Here is a 24,012-nt window from a genome sequence, read left to right as displayed (position 1 = left end):
TTCTAGTGTTGTTTCCATTTCAGTTATTTTATTGTTCGCCTCTGTTTGTTTTTTCTTTAATTCCTCTAGGTGTTTGTTAAACATTTCTTGCATCTTCTCGATCTTTGCCTCCATTCTTTTTCCGAGGTCCTGGATCATCTTCACTATCATTATTCTGAATTCTTTTTCTGGAAGGTTGCCTATCTCCACTTCATTTAGTTGTTTTTCTGGGGTTTTATCTTATTCCTTCATCTGGTACATAGCCCTCTGCCTTTTCATCTTGTCTATCTTTCTGTGAATCAACACTACTTTTGCCTTATTAATTTTCAGTTCCAGATGATATGTTCACTGATGTAACTAGGGTGTTAAAGTTGCCTACTATCATTGTATTATTGTCAATTTCTCCCTTTATGTCTGTTAGTGTTTGCTTTGTATATTTAGGTGCTCCTGTTTTCAGTGTGTTTATGTTAATGAGTGCAATATCCTCTTCTTGTACTGATCCCTTTATCATTATATAATGTCCTCTTTTTTCTTTTGTTTTAGACTTTGTTATAAATTCTATTTTGTCTGATATGAGTATTGTTACCTTCCCTTTCTTGTCTTTTCTTTTTACATAAAATGTCTTTTTCTATCTGTTAACTTTCAGTCTGTGTGTCTTTAGCTCTGAAGTGAGTCTCCTGTAGGCAGCATACAGATAGGTCTTGTTTTTTATTCAATCAGCACCCTAGGTCTTTTTTTTTTAACATCTTTATTGGGGTACAATTGCTTTACAATGGTGTGTTAGTTTCTGCTTTATAACAAAGTGAATCAGTTATACATATACATATATTCCCATATCTCTTCCCTCTTGCGTCTCCCTCCCTCCCACCCTCCCTATCCCACCCCTCCAGGCTGTCACAAAGCACCGAGCCAATATCCCTGTGCCATGCGGCTGCTTCCCACTAGCTATCTACCTTACTACGTTTGTTAGTGTGTATATGTCCATGACTCTCTCTCGCCCTGTCACAGCTCACCCTTCTCCCTCCCCATAACCTCAAGTCCGTTCTCTAGGAGGTCTGCGTCTTTATTCCTGCCTTACCCCTAGGTTCTTCATGATATTTTTTTTCTTAAATTCCATATATGTGTGTTAGCATACGGTATTTGACCCTAAGTCTTTTGATTGGATCATTTATTCCACTGATATATAATGTGATTATTGAAAGAAACACACTGCCATTTTATTACTTGTTTTTCAGTTGTTTTTGTAGTTATTCTCTGTTAATTTCTTCCTTTTTGGTTTGATGATTTTCTTTAGCAGTATTTGCGTTCCTTTCTTTTTAGTGTCTGTGTATCTATTGTAGGTTTTTGACTTGTGGTTACCAGGGTGTTCACGTATGTTAACCTATAACTATATGTACTTTTCTAAAACTGGCAGTCATTTAAGTTCAAACACATTCTGAAATATGTACACTTTTTATCCCCCACCCCCACATTTTTTGTTTCTGATGTCACATTTTACATCTTCATGTTTATCCCTTAACTGTTTATTGTAGTTATAACTGCTTTACAATTTTTTAAATCTTTTAATCTTCATAGTAGCTTATTTAAATGGTGAAACTCAGTCCCTACTATATACTTGCCTTTACTATTGGGATTTTTCCTTTCCTATAAATTCTTACTTCTTGTTATAGTCTTTTCTTTTCCACTTAGAGAAGACCCTTGAACATTTATTTAGGGTGGGTTTAATATTGATGAACTCTTTAGGTTTTGCTTGTCTGAGAACTTCTTTATCTATTGTTCAATTCTAAATGAAAATATTGCTGGGTAGAGTATCCTAGGTTGCAGATTTTTCCTTTTCAACCCTTTGAATATATTATGTCACTCCCTTCTGACCTACAAAATATCTGCCAAAAAATCAACTAATAGTCTTGTGGGTGTTCCCTTGTATATAAGGGTCTTATTTCTTTAGTATTTTTAAATTTCATTTGCTGTAGGAGACAGATCCAAAAAAATATAGTTACAATTTATGTCAAAGGGTGTTCTGCCTATATTTTCTTCTAAGAGTTTTATGGTTTCAGGTCTTATGTTTAGGTATTTAATCCATTTTGAGTTTATTTTTCATATATGGTGTGATAAAATATTCTAATCTCATTCTTTTACATGTAGCTGTCCAGTTTTCCCAGTACTACTTATTGAACAGACTGTCTTTTCTCCGTTACAGTGTTTGTGTATATCCCAGCGACATTGTGTCCAAATGTTTTAGTTTCTGTGTGTCCTAATGTCTTTATGCCCTGGTGTCTCTGTGTTCCAGTGTTTGTATGTCCTAATGACTGTGTGTCATAGCTTTTCTCTATGCCCAAGTGTCTATGCGTCTTGGGGTCAGTGTTTGAATATCCCAGCACCGTGTCCCCACTGTTGGTATTTACCCTTATGTGTAAATGCCAGTGTCTCTGTGCCCCAGTGTCTGTACATGTCCCAATGACTATATTGAACAGTGATGTTATCTTAGCATCTGTGTATATCTCAGAACCTTTGTGTTTCCAGTTTCAATATGTCCCAGTGGCTGTATATCTCAATGTCTGTGTTTCCTAGGGTCTGTGAGTTGCAGGGTCCAGGTATGTTCCAATGACTGTTTGTCCTAGTCTCTGGGTCCCAGTGTCTGTGTCCCAGGGTCTCTGTGTTACAATGTCTTTGTGTGTCCCATTGACCAAGTGTGCCTGTGTTTCTGTGTCCCAGTCAGTGGTTCTTATTGTCAGTATGTACTAACTCCTGCTTTCCAGTGTCTATGCATCCTATTTACTGTATGTTCCAATGTTGTATATTTCCTGATGGCAGTATATCCCAGTGTTTATGAGCCTTACTTTCTGTGTGTTCCCATATCTGTATGCCTCAGTGTTTGTGTATCCCAATGCTTGTGTTTCCTGGTGTCTGTGCTTCATAGAATCTGTGAATGCCCCAGTGTTGGTGTGTCCCAATGTCTGTGTACCTTGTGTGTGTGCACCAATATCTATGTGTTCCAGTGCCTGTATATCCCAGAGTCTGAGTATCCTAGTGACTATGCACCAGTATCTACATTCCCAGTGTCTGAGTGTCTCAATGAATATATATCCCCATGTCACTGTATATCAAAGTTTCTATGTGTCTCAAGTTCTATGTGTCTCTGTCTATGTACCACAATGTCTATGTATACCAATTTCTCTATCTCTGTAAATAAGTGCATTAGTGTCCATGTGCCCCCAGTGTCTGTGTGTCATAGTGTCAGCATGTTGGTTTTATAGCTCAGTTTCAGTGTTTCTGTGTGCCTCAGTTTCTATCCCAGTCTGTGTGCCCTAGTGTTTTCATACTAGTGTCTGTGTTTTAATATCTGTGGAAAGAGTGTCTGTACGTCCCAGTGTCAGTGTATCCCCATGTCTGTAAGTTTCAGTGTCTATGTGTCCTAGTGTCTATTGCAAGTCCCAATGGACTATATGTTCTATTGTCTGTCAATGTCTGTATGTCCCAGTGTTTGTGTGTTCCAAAGTGACTGTGTGTTCCAGAGTAAGCATGTTGCAGTGTGTCTATGTATTTCAGTGTTTTGTGTGCCTTAGTGTCTGTACCCCAGTTTCTGTGTGTTTGAGTCTGCATATCCCAGGGTCTACATGTTTCAGTGACTGTGTCCCTATGTCAGCATGTCGTATTCTGTCTGAGTTTCAGTGTTTGTGTGCCTTAGGGACTATATCACACTGTCTGTATGTCCTAGTGTTTGCGTGTCCTTGAATCTGTAGGTTTAAGTGTTTGCTACTGTATATGCCAGTATCTGTATGTTTTCTGGTGTCTGTATGTCCTAGTTTCTGAGGACCCCAATGTTTGTATGTTCCAGTGTGTACCACAACATCTCTATGTGTCAGTGTTTGTGTGTCTCAGGGTCTGTAAGTCCCAGTGGTTGTCTCAGTGTCTGTGTACCTTGTTTCCCAGTGCCTAGGTGCCCTAGTGACTGTACATCCTAGTGACTGTACATCCTAGTGACTGTACATCCAAGTGTCTATGTGTCTCAGGGGCTGTGTCCCAGTGTCTGTACACCCAAGTATCTGTGTGTCTCAATGTTTATGTATCCCAGTGTCTATGTACCTCAATGTCTATAAGTCCCTGTTTCTGTCTACTGACTATGCAACAGTCTGTGTGTCAAAATGACTGTGTGTCACAGTGTATATCTAACTCCCAGTATCTGTAGATCACAGCCTCTCTGTACTCTAATGCTTGGGTGTCCCAATATCTGTTTATGTCCTAACAACTGTATGTTCTAGTGTCTGTGTGTCTTGATGTCTGTGAGTGTTCTGGTATCTGTGTTCCTCAATTTTTATATGTCCCATGGTTTGTATACCCCAGTGACTGTTTCCATGTTGCATATGTCTCTTAGTTTCAGTGTTTTTGTGTACTTCAGTACCTGTAGCCCAGTGTTTATGTGTCACAACATCTGTTTGATCCAGTTCTGTGGTGGTTCTATGGTGGTTCTGTGTCTCTATGTGCCTCAATAACTGTATGTCCCAGGATGTGTCCCAGTTCCTGTGTGTTCCAATGTCAGTGTGCCTCAGTGTATGTATATTCCAGTGTTTGCTTGTTCCACTGTTTGTGAGGTAAAGTGTCTGTGTGTCTCAATGTTTTTATATGTCCTTATGTCTGTGTGCCTCAATATCTATATTCTATTGTCCGTGTGTTCCAGTCTCAGCATGCTCCTGTGTGTCTCTGAGTTTCAGTTTTTGTGTGCTTCGGTCTCTATACCCCAGTTTCCTTGTGTCCCAGTGTGTGTGTGTGTCCCAGGTTTTATGTGTCCCTGTTTGTGTATCCCTTTTTGTGTTCCTGAGTCTTTACATGTTCCTGAATCTTTTCACTTTTCTGAGTCTTTATTGTGTCCTCGAGTCATTGTTCATCCTTGAGTCTGCATGTTCCTGAGTCTTTGCATGTGATCTAGGATCTAGTGTCTGTTCATCTCCATGTCAGGGCACCCATGAGCCTCTGTGTTCCAGTATCTGTGTGTTCCTATCTTTGTGCATCCCCAAGTTTTGCATATCCCTGAACTTTTGTGATCCAGTGTAAGTGTGTCCTGGAGTCTCTATATTCCTGTCTGGGTGTCTCTCTCTGAGCCTCTGTGTTCTAGTGTCTATATTAATGAATCTGCACATGCCTCCTTCTATGTGCCCTTGTTTGGTGAGTCTCTGAGTCTATGCATCTCTGGGGCTTGGCTCTCCATGTCTGTGATTTTGTATTTATCCTACTTCTCCATTTATTTTCACCAGCTTTTGCCAATGTTTCTGTATTATTTTCTTGATGTTGCTGTGTCTTAAGTTGCTCTGTGCCTCAGTGCCTCTCTTTCTTAGTCCATTGATCTTTTTCTCTAGATTCCCATGACTGTGTTCTTGTTTCTATGGGTCTGTTTGTCAGGGTGTCTCTCTGTATCTGTTCCTCTTTTCGTCTTGCTCTGTCCTTGGTATGCTTTTGATCTGACTCACCACGTCTGTGTCCCTGTCTCTGTTTGTGTCTGGTGTCTGGATCCATGTCTTTTTATTTTTGACCCACTATTTATGTGTCCTTGGGTCTGATTCACTGTCCCCATCCATTCATCTGTGGCCTTGATTGCCTTTTTGTGTGTCTTTATTTCTGGATAACCCAGGTGTATCTTGATTCTGTGTCTTTGCCCATTTGCTTATGTTCTGTGTATCTGTTTCTCTGTGTCTAGGTTTCTTTATTCCTATCTTGATCCTTCCAGAAGTGTGCCTGTGTTTTTGTCCCTATGTCTAGCCTGTATTCATACGATTGTGTTTGTGAGTTCACATCCCCATGTCTACTTGTTCTAAGATTTCTGTCTCTGAATTCCTGTGTCCCTGTCATTGTGTCACAATGTCCCCATTATTCCTGGGCCTCTATTTTGTCTGTCCTTATATCTCTGTTACCTGGTCTGAAACTTATCTCTTTGGTGGTGTTTGTCACTGTTGAGGTGTCTGCATCCCCATGTCTTTGTCGCTGGATCTCTAAATATATAAGTCTATGCTCCTGTCTCACTCTTAGTGTGTTTCTGCATGTGCGTGTGTCCTTGGGTCTTTGTCACCAAGTCTGGATCTGTGTAACATCTCTATTTCTATGTCCTTATAGGTCTCTGGTCTTGTATCTTTGTGTTCTCTTCTCATCCCCCACCCCATGTCTGCATGTCATCATGTCTATGTGTTTCTACCTCTCTGTCCTTGATATCTTGGACTGTGGTTTTGACCAATATCCCCCTGGTTACTTCTGTGTCCTGTGTGTCTTGACTCCTCTGCTCCTGTGTCTGGATCTCTGTGAATCTTTATCTTTTCACTTGTATGCTGTTATGTCTCAGTGTCTTCACATTAGTCATTGTGTGCCTGTCCCTGGGTGACCTCATTTTTGTCTCCCTGCCTCTTTGTTTGTGACAGGGACAGCACCTCAAAATGGGGATACAGAAGCCCAGCAAGTGGGCATCTGTTTCTCTGGGTTTATGTCCCTGATACTGTCACTCTGGCTTCCTGTCCCCCTCTTTGTATGTCTACATGCTCTTATGTCTATTCCCTTTATTTTGAGACCCTTGTGTTTCCACATGTCTCTATCTCTATTTACCCATCCATGTCTGTGTCCTCGTTGCTGTCTTTCTGTGTGTGATTCTGTGCCTTTGGTTGTGAGTATTATATGTGTGTGTCTACTGCTGTGTCATGGGATCCTTTTTGGTTCATTCATTCAGCAAATATTTACTAAGCACCTACTATGTGCTAGGCCCTAGGGATACATAGATGATTCAGAAAAGGTCCTTGCCCTCAAAGAGCTCACAGTCTCAGTAAGGGATCCAGACAAGTAAATAGATGATTACTACATAGTATGATAGGTGAGCTTGAATGGAATGTGGGGGTGGGCTATGGTAACAGGAGGGGACCACACTCAATCTATGGGAGGGGTCAGGGAAGGCCTCCTAGAGGAAGTGACAACTAAGACTTGAAGAATATGTAAAATTTACCTGCATGAAGCCAAGGAAGGGAGTCCCACATAGAAGGAAAAGCACACGCAAAGGCCCATTGGTGGGAGAGAGCATTGTTTGCTAGGGGAACTGTAAGAACTTTAAATATGTCATCAGAGCCAGAGGTCATGAGCAGGACTGGTGCTTCAGTTTTTTGTTTTAAGGAAGTCACTTCTAAGGCTGCTGTGGAGTATGGATTGAAAAGAGTAGAGACTGGAGACAGTAAGGACTGTGAGGAGGTAGAAGTCCCTAAGCCTCTAGGTCCATAGATCTGCATGTCTTTGTGTGTGTGTTCTGGTATGTGTGTCACTTAGTGCATGTGTTAGTGTGCATGTCCCTGTGTGTTTCCACGTCCTCGGAGCTTTGTTCCTGGCTCACCCTATGCCCTGGCCTCTGGGTCTCCAAAACTCAGGTCTCCTGCTCTGGGGTTCAGGGGCCATCACAGGACATAGGCAATGTAGGGGTGGCCCAGCAGCTGCTGTACATGAGAGTGCTTCACCAGCCAGCAGGAAGCCCAGTGGGGTGGCAGCCTTGGTGAGTCCTTCAGCAGCCTCTTGCCTAGGATCACAAGCACATCTGGGTCCTGGTGCCTCCTCAAGCTTGGCGCCATAGGCCCTGCCACCAGCTGGATGTCTGCATGCTGGAAATGTCCTGAGGGAGAGAGATGCAACACCAGTTAAGGCAGTGGTCTCAGTCCTACTGACAGCTCTGAGAGGATCCTAAAGCAGGAAACCTAGAAGGAAAAGTGGGAGGGAGGAAGGGCAGCAAAGGCCTGGAGGAGGGAAGAGGCTGAGCATTGTGTGAAACGTGGAGGAGCCAGATGGGGCAGTAGTATGAAAGTAGAGAGCCAAGGTGGATGAGATGGCAGCAGAGGGGTTCAGTCCGGCTTGAAGGAGATGACAAGGCAGATTGGAGAAGTGAGGAAGTTCAGAGGAAGTAAAAATATCTGTCCAACCCACCATCACTGCCCAAACTCTTTGGCGTGTGCCTCTGCCTCAGGTTCTGCTAGTGTCTCCTGACCTACAGTCTGGTTTCCTGCAATCTTCCTTTACAGTAGCCTCCAGAGGGATCTTTGTAATACTCAGATCTGACTGTATCTTTCACCTGCTTATGCCTTTTCATGACTCCCATTGCCTTCAGGAAAAAGCCAAATTCCTCATGCTGGCATTCTTGTCTGATCACTCCAGCTCCATCTCCTCCAATCTCCATTCCTTTCCTCTACATGTTTGCTCAGCTTTACAGACTCAGTGTGGGTCTGTCTACTATAGGAGATCTTTCTTGAACTCCAGAGCTGGGCAAGATGCCTCACCCTGGGTTCCTCCAGCTCCCTGGACTGCTTTCTGTCTAGCACTGATAACTCCCTGGGATCACTATCCATGCCTGGGTCTGTCTTTTATATACATATATATATATATATATATATATATATATATATATATATATAATTGCTGCATAGGGTCTTCGTTGCTGTGTGTGGGCTTTCTCTAGTTGTGGCAAGCGGGGGCTACTCTTCATTGTGGTGCATGGGCTTCTCATTGTGGTGGCTTCTCTTTGCTGTGCAGCATGGGCTCTAGGCGCACGGGCTTCAGTAATTGTGGCACATGGACTCAGTAGTTGTGGCTCACAGGCTCTAGAGCAAAGGCTCCATAGTTGTGGCACACGGGCTTAGTTGCTCTGTGGCATGTGCGATCTTCCCAGACCAGGGCTCGAACCCATGTCCCCTGCATTGGCAGGCGGATTCTTAACCACTGTGCCCCCAGGGAAGTCCTGGGTCTGTCTTATTCCTAGACCAGGAGCTCTCCAAGGGCACAGCTTGGCTCTGATTCCTCTTTGTGGTTTGAGGGTCAAGGTGCTGGGGGCTCATTGGCCTCTCACCCTGGCAGAGTCTCTCTTGGGACTGGTGCCCTCTGACCACTATCAGCCTCAGTAACACTTTTCCAGCAGACCACGAGCCAAGGGGCTGAGACCTGAGCCACTGATCACATAGAGCCCCAGGTGGGGTAGTTGCAGGGTGCTGGCATTCTGGTAGTGGTGCTGGAGGACTAGGAATTCAAGGTGGGGCCCAAGGCAGAGGATGAGGTGGGCTGTAGCAGCCGCATGGAGCTCCAGCTGGAACCTCTTCAGTAGGGCTGACTGATCCCAGGACAGAAGCAAGGTACCCTCACCTTGCATGGATATGGAACTGCGGGTGATGGTGATAGTGTAGGCCTGGGATTTGTCTTTAGTAACTGTGATGGTCTGGAAGTAGGTACTTGTGCCCTGGCCTTGATGGTGTCCCAAGCAGCTGTCCACGTACATGCAGCCCTGGAGGGAGAAGAATGCTTGCTGGGAGCACAGGCTTTCACATGGTCATTCACATAGTCACCCACAACACAGGAGGGGTGAAGTCTCAGGGCCTGAAGTTCAGATGAAGTGGTGCAGATCTGTGGTTAGAAAGCTAGCGCCTGAGGAAAGTGCTTCTACCACAGCCCATCTATCTGCTCCTTGCTGTGCAGTGTATGAGCATGTATGTATATGTGTGCATGCTTACCCCAGTGGGGCTATTTGCATGTATGTGCTTGCCTCTGAGTGTGTAAATGTGTGTGTTTAGTTCTGTTCATATGAGTATCTCTGGACATATCAGTGCATCTGCGTATTTGGGGAAGGTGTTATGGTAGAGCGTGTATTTTTTTTGGTTGTATGTGTATATGTGTCTCTGGATATGTTGGTGTTATAAGTCTTGGTGAATAGTTTATGTTGTGTGTGTCTGGCTGTGTGTTGGTACATATTGTATAACTGGGGGTGTCACTGTGCATGCATCTGGCTGTGTGTCATGGTATTTATGTGCTTTGGTATGTTTTATATGTCTAGAGTAGCAGAGTATGTGTACCTATGTGTGTTGAATTCTTGTGTATTGGGATGAGTGAGGTTACCAGCGCATGTGTGTGTGTCTGAGTGTGTTGATATATGTGTCATTGTGTAGATCTGGGCATGTGTTGTTCATCTCTGTGTGTCTGGATGCTTATTTGTATGTTACTATGTGTAGGTGTGGAAAGTGTCAAAATATATGTGCCTAGATGTGTATTTTTGTGAGTTTACTGTATTCCCTAGTGTGTGTGTATGTGTCTCTGTGAGTGTCTTGGTGTTAGAGTATATTTGTGTGTGTTTCCATGTGTCTGGGTATGTCCTTGTGTGTTAGTGCGGTGCACTGATATGTGTTTGTATTAACCCACAAATGTCTGGGGGTGTTGACATGTGTATATCTGGCTGTGGAGTTATATGAGGTAGAGTCTTTGGGGCTATCACCTGCCTTTGGGTCATCTATGAGCTGTAGTAGGTCCCCTGGGCACCCATCTAGTGTGAAGCGGATCCTCTCTTTTGAGCATGGGCTGTGGATCACAAAGTGGGTGTCCCCATCCACTGCAAGGCAGGAGGCACAACTCTGAAGTTATGGTCCTAGAAGTGAGGCAGGAGGTAAATGGGTGCCCCAGGGTAGGCAATTGGAGATTCGTTCCCTAAGGACAGAAACTCCAAGATGAGCATAGCAGGACAATTGAGAGAGGAGGCTGGGCCCTGCTCAGATAGAAGATAAGAGACCATATATTTCTCATTCTCAAAGTCAAGGAGACCTTCCCAACTAGAAAGGCTCCTTGGAGGTCAAAAAGGGAGGGGGCGCCACCCCATAGTAAGTGATTTCAACTACCCATAGGCCTCTTGGGTGGCATCCATCTTGGCGCACACATTGGGAGGATCCTGAGATATACCAAATACGGACTCTGAACCAGGCAAATCAAAATGATTGGCTAAAGGAAAGCTTGAGGAAATGCCCCATATAAGTGATTTAAACTACCACGAGGGCGTGACTCTCTTTTTGAGTCAATCCCTGTGTCTATACACGCGTACTGTACTCTTTTTCCTCCTAATAAATACTTTACTTGTTTCACTACTTTCCATCTTTGTGGGAATTCTTTTCTGCAAAGCTGAAGGGCCAGAGCCTTGTCACTGACCACTGGTCTAGTGGCTAGGATTTGCTGCTCTTACCACCACGACCTGACCTCAATCTCTGGCCAGGAACAGAAACCCTGCTTCAAACCGTTGCAGGCTGAGGCACCTGAAATCATATTTGGTTCCGACACCTGGGAATTCAGGCATTCAAGGTAAACAGTGGGTTTCACCCAGCTGCGGCTTGAGGTCCCTGACTTTTGCTCTTATTTTCTTTCTCACTCTCCACTTCACTTTCTTTTCAAGACCTGCAGGGCATAACCTCTGTCTGCTCACAGTGTTGTGGCTACCCCAACAACATTGAGGGTGGCAGGCAGATTCCCCAGGCTGTGCAGATTCAAATAACACTTGGGTGACAGCTGATGCTATCCTTTGGGACATGGTGGAAACGTGATTTCCAACTGAGAAGGAACCCAAGGGGTGTCTTTTTCTCTCTCTTGCTCTCTCTCTCTCATTGTCCTGTATGGAACCCTCCACTACGCTTTTCTTTCAGAAATTACTTGCACAACAAGGTCTCTTTCTCACTTCGTATCTCTGTGCCCTTTTAGGGAAGGATTTCCTGGACATCATTCCTAAACTGCATCCCCGCCACTGACAAACCCAGTGCTGCCTGTGTGAGACAAAATTGTCAGACCCTTCCCAGTTCTATCTTAGCTGCCAGACAGGGCAAAGGATTTTGGGTTCTTTTGCTGTCTAGTCTCTCACCTCACTCAACGCCCAGAAATTTACTATGAGAATTTCTCCACCTCCCGGCCCTGGAACCTTGAACCCTGTGGCATCTTCCATAGCGCCCAACTCCAATTTCTCCAAGGGTTCCTCTTTGCATCTATGGGACCCCCTTCACTCCAGGTCTTGGCAGCCTACACACTGCTATGGACAGCCTGTCTGGCTGGCCGCTACCCAGAAGCCTGAATTATAAACTTTGTAGATGCTCAGTCATGAGGAATACACCCCAGCATAGGAAGACTTATCACAGGACATAAGCTCTATAGACAAGGGATCCCTCCTAAGGAAAGTCCTGGCAACTGGTCTGCACTGGTTCAAAGGTCCTCCCCTGGCCATGTTGGGGGAGAAGGCTTGCACAAGTTACCATGGAAGACCAGAGACATCTGGTCAGAAATCGATGGGAGAGTAGAGGACACTTGAAACCTCATCAGGTTTGAAGAGAATTTGGGCTATGCCCTGAACCCCTTCAGGTTAAAGCCTCCTGATAAATGTTTCCAGCATGCCAGATTCCATTCTAGAAGCTCTCTCTTGTTCTTGCTTGCAAGTTACTCAACATAGGAGGATTCCCCTCCAAGCAAGAAGAGACACCTCTGGAGTGTATCCTTAAGAATTGGAAATTTTTTTTAAATAGAAGGGCTAAGAAAGGAAAAACTTAAGTTCTACTGTAACAGTGCCTGGCCTTTGTATAAGTTAGGGAATGGAGAAAAATGGCCTGAAAATGGGTCTTTAAATTACAATACCATTCTGCAATTGGATCTTTATTGCTGCAGGGTGGGAAAGTGGACTGAGGTTCCCTATATTCAGGCTTTCATGGTCCTTTACCAAAATCCCACCTCTTATAATTCAAAACCTGGGGAACCAGAAAACTCTCCTGACATGTTAGATGATCCCCCTTCTAAGCTCTCCCATCTCTCAGGGGCAAACCTAGCTCCTCCTCCTGACAGTATCCCTACTTCTCCAGAGCCACCTACTTCTCTTGCTCCCTCTGACTGACCCCAAACTGCACCTCCTTATGTCCCACCAGACCCTCCATTACCCCAAGAGAGGCTAGTCCCTCTTGGGTAACTCGCAGTGGAGCTTCCTATCACCCAGGATCAGGGAAACTATGCCCTCTTAGGGAAGTAGCAAATGGAGAAGGGACAATCAGAGTACATGTGCCCTTCTCTTTAACTGACTTAGCCCAATGCAAACAGAAACGGGGCCAATTTTCTGAAGACCCTAGTAAGTTTGTTGAACGGTTTCATGACTTAACTTGGAAGGATGTCCAAGTAATTCTATCTATTTGCTGTACTCCTGAGGAAAAACAGAGAATCTGGACAGCAGCCCAGGGACATGCCAACCAGCTTGCCAGACACCAACCCGAACATTATGCTATGGGTGGAGATGCAGTCCCAAATCAGGAACGCCCTTGCAATTATAATTTGCAGGCAGGAACAGAAGCCAGGAAGCCTATGCTCCAATGTGTATTAGAAGGGATGAGAAAGTGTATCAAAAAGTCAGTTAACTATGAAAAGGTTAAAGGAGTGACCCAAGAAGAAGAAGAAAATCCAGCCCTCTTTCATAGGCAGCTTGTGGAGACTTTTAAGAAGTATACCAACATAGATCCCTCCACTTCTGAAAGTCAGCCCCTGCTGGGACAACACAACATTTTATTAGTCAGTCCACCCCTGATATTAAATGGAAACTCCAAAGATTACAATTAGCCCTACAAACACCCATGCCCCAACTACTAGATGTGGCATTTGGGGTATTTAATAATTGAGACCAAGCTGAGAAGGAAGAGAGAACCCATCATGAGAAAAGACAGGCCAGGGCTCATGCAAAACTGATAGGTGTTGCTGTCAGCCATGCCTTGCAACCTCAGGACAACCCAAGGGGGCCAAGAAAGTCCAACTCTCCATCTGGAGGTAAGACCAACAAGGGGGAATGCTACAAATGTAAGTCAACTGGCCACTGGGCCCAAGATTGCCAGAAAGAGCCCCCCAGGCCATGCCCAACCTGCAAACAAATAGGTCATTGGAAGAGGGACTGCCCTCAGTCCCAAAGAAGAAGGGGGGCTCCCGCTCCCAAGATGGCCATGCTCGACAACTGAGGTGGGCTGGGGATTCTGGTGGCTCCCCCCAATGAGATGTCTTATCTCCATCGAGGAGCCCTGGGTAGTCCTTGACGTGGCAGGTAAGAAGGTTGATTTTTTAATTGATATGGGAGCCACTCACTCTGTCTTAATTTTTCACTCTAGACCTCTTTCCTCCAAAAGTTGTACTGTGACTGGTGTTGATGAAAAGCTTAGCACCCATTGCTTTACTGGGCCTCTCACTTGCCAATTTGAGCAGTGGTTGATTTCGCATGCCTTTTTAGTTGTACCTGAGTGTCCCACTCCATTACTGAGGAGAGACCTTCTGAGCTCCCTCAGGGCCATACTCGATTTAGGAGGCCCCGAGCAGCCCCTTATCTTGACTCTGACTAAGACAGACCAACTGGAAGAGCAAGGTCCTATTCCCAGCCATATTCTACAAGCAGTAGACACTTCAGTATGGGAAAAAGGAATCCCTGGAAGGGCCATAAATGCCCAACTGTAAGAATTAGTCATAGACCAGAAGCTGCCTACCCTAACAAGAGACAATACCCTATAAAGTTGGAAGTGAAGAAGAGTTTACAACCCCTTGTAGATAAATTCTTAACGCATGGCCTCTTGGTGCCCTGCCAGTCTCCGTGCAATACTCCTATTAGGCTAGTTGTTAAGCCAAATGGGGAATGTAGGATGGTACAAGACCTTAGAGCAGTAAACGATGCAGTGGTCCCTATACATCCCCTCATGGCCAATCTTTATAACATATTAGCCCAAATCCCTGAGGACACTAAATGGTTTATTGTACTTGACCTCAAGGATGCCTTTTTTTTGCATCCCAGTTCATCCCTCATCACAATATCTATTTGCCTTCTAGTGGACTAACCCCGGCTCAGGCCAAATGCAACAATATACCTGGACAGCATTGCCTCAGGGGTTTTGGGACAGTCCACACTTTTTCACCCAAGCCCTAGGAAAGGAACTAAGGGAAATACACATGAAAGGAGGGGCTATTATACAGTATGTAGACGATATATTAATATGTAGTCCCTCCATGGAGGCCTCAGATCAAAATACCATTGAAGTGCTTAATATCCTTGGGGCCTGGGGTTACAGAGTCTCTCAGATAAAGGCACAAATCTCAAAACAACAAGTTAAATATCTGGGATATACTATAAACCCTGGAAGTAGACAGTTATCTCCAGATAGAAAACAAGCTATATTAGGCCTAAGCACACCAAAGACAAAGAAACATCTCTGTACCTTTTTGGGCATGACAGGATTTTGTAGAATTTGGATTCCAGGATTCAGGCTAATGGCTAAGCCCCTATATGAAGACACTAAAGGCCCAGATACAGAACTATTACTTTGGAACGGGGAATAAGAAAAGGCTTTTTAATGATATCAAGCAGGTCCTCACCAGAGCCCCTGCTCTGGGTCTCCCCAATTTGAAAAGCCATTCATCTTGTATGTGACTGAAAAGCAGGGGACAGCTTTTGGTGTCCTTATACAGAATCTAGGGGAAGTTCCTCAGCCCATAGGCTACTTTTCCAAGCAACTAGACTCCATGGCCCGAGGTTGGCCTGGCTGCTTCCGGGCAGTAGCTGCCACTGCTTTATTAGTGGAAGAAGCCAACAAGCTCACCTTTGGACAGCCACTGGAAGTCCAGACCCCTCATCAAGTGCAAGGGATTCTAGATACAAAAGGTCACAATTGGCTAACTGGAGGCCGTCTTATTAAGTACCAGCCTTTGCTCCTTGACTCCCCAGAGCTAACCCTCAAAACTTGCCACACTTTTAACGCCACTACACTAATGTTCGCGGAAAGCCCAGAGCTAACACATTCTTGCCTCAAAACCCTTGACTGGGTCTATGCCTATAGGTCTGACCTAACAGACCAGGCCACAGAAAACCCTGAGGAAGAATGGTTTACCGATGGCAGTAGTTTCATTAAACATGGAGTTAGGAGGGCAGGGTATGCTGTTGTGAGCATGCATAGTGTCAGAAGCAAAACCTTTGCCACCTAAAGGCTGAACTGATAGCTCTAACCCAAGCCTTAATCCTAGGGGAAGGAAAGATTGTAAATATATACACTGACTCAAAATATGCCTTCCTTGTTTTACATGACCACACAGCTATCTGCAAAGAGAGAGGACTCCTAAATGCAAGAAATTTCCCTATAAAATATAGGGCTGAGATTTTACATCTCATAGAAGTGGTTCAAAAACCAAAACAGATAGCAGTCATTCACTGCCACGGGCACCAAAAGGGAACTTCTCAAATTTCCCAAGGAAACAACAGGGCAGATCGGGAAACAAAGAAAGCAGTCTTGATGCCCATAACTGAAATGGCATTAATCCCATCTCTTACCCCTTCTAACGTTATACCCAGGTACTCAGCTTCCAAAGAGAACTGGACATGAGACAGAGGAGGAACTAAGGGAATGGATGGCTCGTGGCACATAGATCAGAAATTGCTCATACCTCTCTCTGACCAATGGAAAATTATTATAGGGCTACAAGATTCTTTCCATCTGGGGAGAGATGCAATGTTTATAATTGTTTTCCGTCTTTTTACAGGGAAAAGGCTCCCAGAGACAATTAAAAGAGTTACTTGAGCATGTGCCCTTTGTGCCACCCATAATCAAGGAGGCAACCTCAAGCATCCCCCTCTTGTTAGCCCAGCTCAGCTATGTGGGACTTACCCAGGAGAGGACTGGGAAATATATTTCACTCAGATGCCCTCTTTTCAGGACTTCAAATACTTACTAGTGTTTATAGATACTTTTACTGGATGGGTAGATGTCTTCCTCACTAGAACAGAGAAGGCCAATGAAGTGGTTACGGTGCTCCTAAAGGAAATTATTTCTAGGTTTGTGCTGCCCCTTCACCATCAGAGTGACAATGGACCTTCGTTTGTAGCAAAGATCACTCAACAGCTTTCACAGGTTTTAGGAATTAAATACCACCTCAATTCGTCCTGGAGACCTCAATCCTCAGGAAAAGTAGAACAGGCTAATCATATTTTAAAGAAAACCTTGGGCAAACTTTCAAGAAATGTCATAGTTGTGGTATCGCCTATAGCCAATTGCCCTCATAAGGGTCAGGGCAGACCCTAAAACAACCACTAAGTTGAGCCCTTTCAAAATGACATATGGAAGGCCATTCCTTACTCTGGACATGCTAACTGACCCAGAAACCCAGGTTCATCTTAAATACATTATAAACCTAGGCCCGGTGCAGAGGCTATACAAGAGCCTGGCAACAGAGTACAGCCCTCTCCAGATGACAGTCCCAGTCACTCTGTTGTAAAACCTGGAGATTGGGAACTTTTAAAGACCTGGAAAGGATCCGGAGGACACAGAAAAGCCTGAAAATTCCAGGTGGATGAATGAACCTCTCCAAGACCTGAAGCTTTTATTTGAAAAGGACAAAAAGACTTCTTAGACCCTAGGCTAAGTACCCATAGCCACTATCTTCCTTCTTGCCTTCCGGTACACTTACAGAATAATTGATAGGCTCTGGTAGATTTAGATAACTATTGTCTTCTTTGCTCTCACCTTTGCTTTTGGAATTTACTAAACTTCTCTGCCCATGCTAGGTGATTTAAATATGACTCTGACTGGTGCTACTATGAAGCCTTAGCTTTTCTATGCCTATTTCCCTTATCCACAGGATGGACAGCAGCTCTGGTTCTCATTGCACAAACTCTTGCTTCCTCCACTCTATTGACGGAATGCTGGATTTGTTTACCCTGAGCTAAGTCCATTGTGGACCAGAGCAACCCTCTTGTCCATCTTGTAAGGAATTATAGCCAAGTTCCTGATGGAAAATGGTCTTCTACCAGAGACCCAAGGCTCAGAACGGTAATGTACGGAGTCAGAATTGTTCATTTTCCTACTGAAGAAAATTCTAATGTCTCTTGCCTAACCCTCCCCTTAGCAACAGAAGGAGAATATGAAGTCAAACTGGGAGGACAAAGAACTGGCATTAAAGCACCCCAGCATTTTATAATGCCCCCCCAAGCCAGAATTCCAGTTACTTATTTGTGCTCAAACTCTAACTCGCTACCCAAAGGAAGAACGATCCACACAGGAGAAGCAGATAGTAGGACGGATGTGGATGGAACGGGTTGGTTTTGTAGCTGCAGAAATTTTCCATAACAATAGAATTGGATGGCTAGGTCTTTTTTTAAAAAAAAAAAAACATCTTTATTGGAGTATAATTGCTTTACAATTTTGTGTTAATTTCTGCTGTATAACAAAGTGAATCAGCTATATGTACACATATATCCCCATATCCCCTCCCTCTTGAGCCTCCCTCCCACCCTCCCTATCCCACCCCTCTAGGTGGTCACAAAGCACCGAGCTGATCTCCCTGTGCTATGCAGCTGCTTCCCACTAGCTACCTATTTTACATTTGGTAGTTTATATATGTCAATGCTACTCTCACTTCGTCCCAGTTTACCCTTCCCCCACCAGATGGCTAGGTTTTAAAACTTTGGGTGAGTTAGTCTACCGTGCCCTGCCAGGATACATTTTCGTATGCCAGGTAGATAAAAAACCATGCACCATTAATTGCCTACAAAATAACTCCATGCCCACACAGTGTATGCTGGGAACCTTGATTACCCCTTTCTTAATCCACTCCTTAAACGAATCCAAGCACTGGGCCACTTCATTAAAACTGTTCACACAATTAACTCGAGATTTACCTGGTGGCATCCCGGATGCAGACGCCTATTTCTTTGGGTATACATTGTTACCATGGTGGGGAGTAGCCGCCCACCAACATGTCCTTCGAAACTTGTCTTATACTCTTACTACCATAGGTAACAGTACTGCTAACTCTCTCACTAATTTACAGAAGTCTCTAGATTCGCTGGCCAAAGTGGTACTTGACAACTGACTGGCCCTGGATTATCTGTTGGCAGAACAAGGAGGGGTACGTGCAGTTGCCAACACTTCTTGTTGCACATACCTTAACACCTCTTCCCAGGTAGAGGCCAACATTGAGAAAATTCGACAACAAGCCACCTGGCTTTAGCAGACAATTAACCACCAATCCTCGGTATTATGGGGGGGGAAATTGAAGACTGGTTCTCCAGCTTGTTTTCCTGGATCCCACAAGATATTAAAACCTTTCTAATGCACTATGATAATCTAAGTGGGAGGGAAGTCCAAAACGGGAGGGGATATCTGTATGCGTATGGCTGATTCATTTTGTTGTGTAGTGAAGGCTAACACAACATTGTAAAGCAATCATACTCCAATAAAAATTAATAAAAAAAGAAAGGGATTTAAAAAATGTAACAGGAAGTGGCTTTAAAAGTAAAAGTATAATAATATTCTTAAAAAGAAATTAAAAATAGAATTAATATTAGATTCTAATTAAGTTCACTCAAAAGATAAATTAAATTTAATTAATTAATTTTTTGGTATACACAGTTGTTTCCTTTATTGGTTCTAGTAATTATAATTACATGTATTTATTAGAGTTCTTTAATCTTAAAAACTTTAATTTCTAGTGATATCTAAGAATTAAGCAATTGTGAACTGTCATGCCTTCCTATACCAGCATTCTTTTTTTAAATTAATTTTTATTGGAGTATGGTTGCTTTACAATGTTGTGTAAAAATAAAATCATGAACCAAAGAAAAAGAACCTCTCTGATGGGAGGTTTCCATTTTCTTATAACCTTCCTTGTTTCAGCCATACTGATTTATGTTATATTTTGCCTAGTGCTCTGTTGTCTTCCATACTGTTGCAAATTTGCAACCAAGACCTTTCAGTCCAAGAAGGAGACCTGGAACCAACAGGTTCAGAACTTCCATTTTAGAAATAGAGAAATATACTAAAATTTTAAGCCTGAGATTAACAAAGATATGCTGACCTTGTATAACCAACTTCCTACCCTTGCTTGAGTCTCTGATTATAGTAGTCTTTTGCTAGTCTTTAGCCCCTGCTTCTCTAATCTAATTATTTAGTTTGTTTTCTCTAGGGCATCACAGGACAATGGTGGTGCAGGGACTCCAACCACTCCCCACAGCCAATCCTGCTGAAATAACAGAAATCACCCTGGGGCCCCTTAATGAGACAGGGCAAGAGTTCTGTGACCCCAGTTAGGTAGGGTCTACAAGACCCTTGCCAGCCTGAGGAAGCTATGGAAGATAGACCTTTGTCCTTCATCTTCCCCATAAATATTTCTTGGGGGCTACTTCTCTCACGGGGTATTTGAGGCAGGAGGTAGATGCCCTCCCTAGGGCTAAGCTATTGGAGATTCAGTACCGGTGGACTGATACTCTAAGATGAGAATAGTAGGACAATTGAGAGAGGAGGCTGGGCCCTGCCCAGATAGAAGATAAGAGACCACATAGTTCTCATTCTCAAAGTCAAGGAAATCTTCCCAACTAGAAAAGTCCTTGGAAGTCAAAAGGGGAGTGACACCCAACTACCCATAGCCCTCTTGGGTGGAATCCATCTTGGCGCACACATTGGGAGGATCCTGAGGTATACCAAATATGGACTCTGAACCAGGCAAATCAAAATGATTGGCCAAAGGAAACCCAGAAGAAATGCCCCATATAAGTGATTTAAACTACCATGAGGGCTTTATTCTCTTTCTGAGTCCGCCTGTGTCTATCCACATGTACTGTCTCTTTTTCCTTCTAATAAATACTTTACTTGTTTCACTACTTTCCATCTTTGTGGGAATTCTTTTCTGCAAAGCTGAAAGGCCAGGGCCACTGGTCTAGTGGCTAGGATTTGGTGCTGTCACTGCCACGACCTGACCTCAATCTCTGACTGGGAACCAAAACCCTGCTTCAAGTCACTGCATGCTGAGGTCACTTGAGATCAGAAGGAATGGGAGAGGAGGGGAGGGAAGGAGTGAGGAGAAGGTAGGAGGCCATGTCTATTTCCCCAGAGAGACAGCCCAGACCCAGTCCTAGTGCACAAGCTGTCCTGTACTCAAACAGGACAGCGAGGGTGGCTGGCTTACCCGAGGATGAGAAGGTGAAGATGCTTGGCAACGTGCCTACAAAAGAGAGGGGGAGGGATTCCCTGGTGGCGCAGTGGTTGAGAGTCCCCCTGCCGATGCAGGGGACACGGGTTCGTGCCCTGGTCCAGGAAGATCCCACATGCCGCGGAGCGGCTAGGCCTGTGAGCCATGGCCTCTGAGCCTGCGCGTCCGGAGCCTGTGCTCGGCAATGGGAGAGGCCACAACAGTGAGAGGCCCACGTACCGCCAAAAAAAAAAAAAAAAGAGGGGGACTGTGTTGGTAAGAGACTGATCCATTACATTCCTAGGTACTCTGGGGCCCCCTGGCCTCTCAGTCACCTCCTCCAAAATAAACCCCAAAATCCTGAGCTCAGCATTTAAGTCTTTTCTGATATCTAGTCCCTGCCTAGCTCTCCAGGCTCCTCTGCATGCTCCAGCCCAACTGAACTGACTATTCTTATGAGTGCCCTGCCTTATCTTGCTAGTGACCCTTTGCTTCTGTTTTTTCCTGTCACCTGGAATGTTCTCCTTCCTTTAGCTACTAAGGATCAATTTCTAGTTATTCTTCCAGGCCAACTCAAATGTTATTTTCTCTTGCTCTCTGTCTGTGGTAGGTAGAATTCTAAGATGCCCCCCAAGATTCCCCAGTATACACACCCTGTAAAATCCTCAGGGTGTGATATGGTGAGTTATCACTCCCATAAATAGGTCATGGTATGTGGTGCAGTTGATGAAACAAGGAGATTATCCAAGTGGGCATGACCTAATCACACGAGCCCTTTAAATCTGGGTCTGGAGATCAGAGGCAGAGATGTCAGAGGGATTTGAAGTATGAGAAGGATTTAACAGGAGGGAGATTCTCCATGGCTGTCTTTGGAAGATGGACGGGGCCACGTGGCAAGGAATGCAGGAAGCCTCTAGGACCTGAAAGTGGCCCCAGGGGCCTCTAGAAGCTGAGAGTGACTGCTAGCCAACAATCAGAAAAAAACAAAAAACCCAAAGAAAACAAAAAACCCCCCAAAAATCCCACAGCGATCTCAGTCTTAATACAAAGAACTGAATTCTGCCAACAACCTGAACGAACGTGGAAGACAATGAGAACTCAGTCTGATAGACACCCTGATTTTAGTCTTATGAAATCCTGAGCAGAGAACCTAACTAACTCTTGCCTAGACTTCTGGCCCATAGAACTGTGAGATAATTAATGGGAGTGTTTTAAGCTACTAAGTTTGTGGTAATTTATTATGCAGCAATGGAAAATTAATACATTGCCCCTCCTCTGGGATCACACAATGCCTGTGAAAATTCTAACTGAATGGAAATGAAAGCTCAGGGATCTTTGTCAGGGGAGCTCTTTGTTCAATTTTTGCTAGCCCTGCAGAACTTCCCTGAGATTCCATGCTGTCTCCAGCTCCTCCCAGAATCTCCTCAGAATTGCTGTCCCAATGTGGATTTTCTGCCAAGTGTAAAAGAAATAAGAGAAATCCTTCACACTCTGAGGGCAAAGATGTCCTCGGCCCACCAAAGGGGAGACTCTCCTTCTGACCAGGAGAGTCTTCACTGGCTTCCCAATCTGACCTGCACATTGCCAAGACTGAGACCTTATGTTCTCCATAGTACCTTAGTCTTTCAAGCTCAGTTATGTTCAAAATTCTTTCTTATAGCATTTATGCATGCATTCATGTGATCATTTATTTATTCATTCAGGCACTGTTCAAGCATCAGGGATATGGTGGTGAAAAAGTCAGTCATGATTTCTGACCTGGTGAAGCTCATATTTTGGTTGGGAAGGCAGGCATGAATGAAATTATAATTACCAATGATGACAAATGCTATAAGAAAAAAGAACAGATTGACGGAGGGAGTTGCAGATCCTTGACATAGTCTGGGGCAGTAGGAAGGGGTGAGAAGGACATTTGACCTGAGATTTAAGGCATGAGCTGGAGTTTGAGTGGCAATGGAAGAGATGAGAGTGGTAGGTAGGGAGCAGGGCAAGGCAGGTCAGAGCAATTTTCAAGCAGGGGGAACAGCTTGGAAGAGGTCTCTGAGTGGAGGCAGGGATGGGGGTAAGGCCCATTGGAGGAACAGGAGGCCACTGGGGCTTGAGTTCAGAGGGTGAGTGGGAGAAGGTGAGGTCAGAGAGGTATGGGATAGAGGGCAGATCATGCAGGGCCTTGAAGCTCATAAAGAGGACTTTGGACTTTATTCTAGGTATGATAGGAAACCCTTGAGAGGAGTTAAGTAGGGAAGGAACATGAAGTGATCTATGTTTTGAAACGATCGTTTTGGGCTTCCCTGGTGGCGCAGTGGTTAGGAATCCGCCTGCCAATGCAGGGGTCATGGGTTCGAGCCCTGGTCCGGGAGGATCCCACATGCCACAGAGCAGCTAAGCCTGTGTGCCACAACTACTGAGCCTGTGCTCTAGAGCCTGCAAGCCACAACTACTGAGCCTGCGTGCCACAACTATTGAAGCCCATACACCTAGAACCCGTGCTCCGCAACAAGAGAGGCCACCACAATGAGAAGCCCATGCACCACAACGAGGAGTGGCCCCCGCTCGCTGCAGCTAGGGAGAGCCCGCGTGCAGCAATGAAGACCCAACACAGCCAAAAATAAAATAAAATAAAATAAATTTATATAAAAATAAATGATCCCTTTGGCTGCTGTGGGAGAATGGCCAAGAGAATATCTCAAGAGAGGAAGCAAGAAAACCAGTGAGGAGGCTGGAACAGTTTTGTTGGTGAGGCACAATGGTAGTCTGCCCTAGGATAGTGAGAGTTGGGGTAGTGAGAAGTGGGTGCATTTGACAAACATATTAAAGGTAACAGTGTCAGGAATTGAAGATGGATGGGATATTGGGAGGGAGGGTGGTGAAGGATAGGGGTATGTCAAGGATGTCATGCCCAAATTTCTATCTCTATGACTTATTGCCACCAACACCTGGTTCTAATCCTGTCCTACAAGGTCACCCCAGGAAATGTCACTCCTCTCAGGAAGGCAAATAGTGAAGTGGTGAATCACATTCAGCATGGGACCAGATTATGTAGGTTCAAATCTCTTACTAGCTATGTGATGTGGAACAAGTTATTTCACTTCTCTGTGCTTCAGTTTCCCCATGAGTAAAATGCAGATATTAAGAGTTTTTTGGTGAGGATTAAATGAGGACTACAAGTACAATATGTAGAGCAGTACCTGCACATAGGAAGAGCTAAAAAATGTAAACTGTTATTATTTCACAGTCTTTGGGAAATTTAAAGACAACTGTCATCATCTTCCCCAATTTTTA

The 24,012-nt window shown here is 44.4% G+C and overlaps 1 protein-coding gene across 1 annotated transcript in view; it reads right to left on the bottom strand.

The window, feature by feature from the left end:
• Positions 1-7,394: 7,394 nt before the first annotated feature.
• Positions 7,395-24,012, bottom strand: part of ITIH6 (inter-alpha-trypsin inhibitor heavy chain family member 6) — a 32,487-nt gene continuing 15,869 nt past the window's right edge. Inside the window, 6 exon segments of the mRNA XM_073798892.1 lie at positions 7,395-7,606; positions 8,887-9,206; positions 9,208-9,259; positions 10,241-10,354; positions 20,728-20,765; positions 22,092-22,182. Coding sequence (XP_073654993.1) covers positions 7,395-7,606; positions 8,887-9,206; positions 9,208-9,259; positions 10,241-10,354; positions 20,728-20,765; positions 22,092-22,182 — 827 coding nt within the window.

The sequence above is a fragment of the Tursiops truncatus genome, chromosome X (assembly GCF_011762595.2).
Source record: "Tursiops truncatus isolate mTurTru1 chromosome X, mTurTru1.mat.Y, whole genome shotgun sequence".
Lineage (NCBI taxonomy): Eukaryota > Metazoa > Chordata > Mammalia > Artiodactyla > Delphinidae > Tursiops > Tursiops truncatus.
The sequence above is the reverse complement of the archived record's forward strand: the minus strand, read 5'-3'. Positions and strand labels throughout refer to the sequence as shown.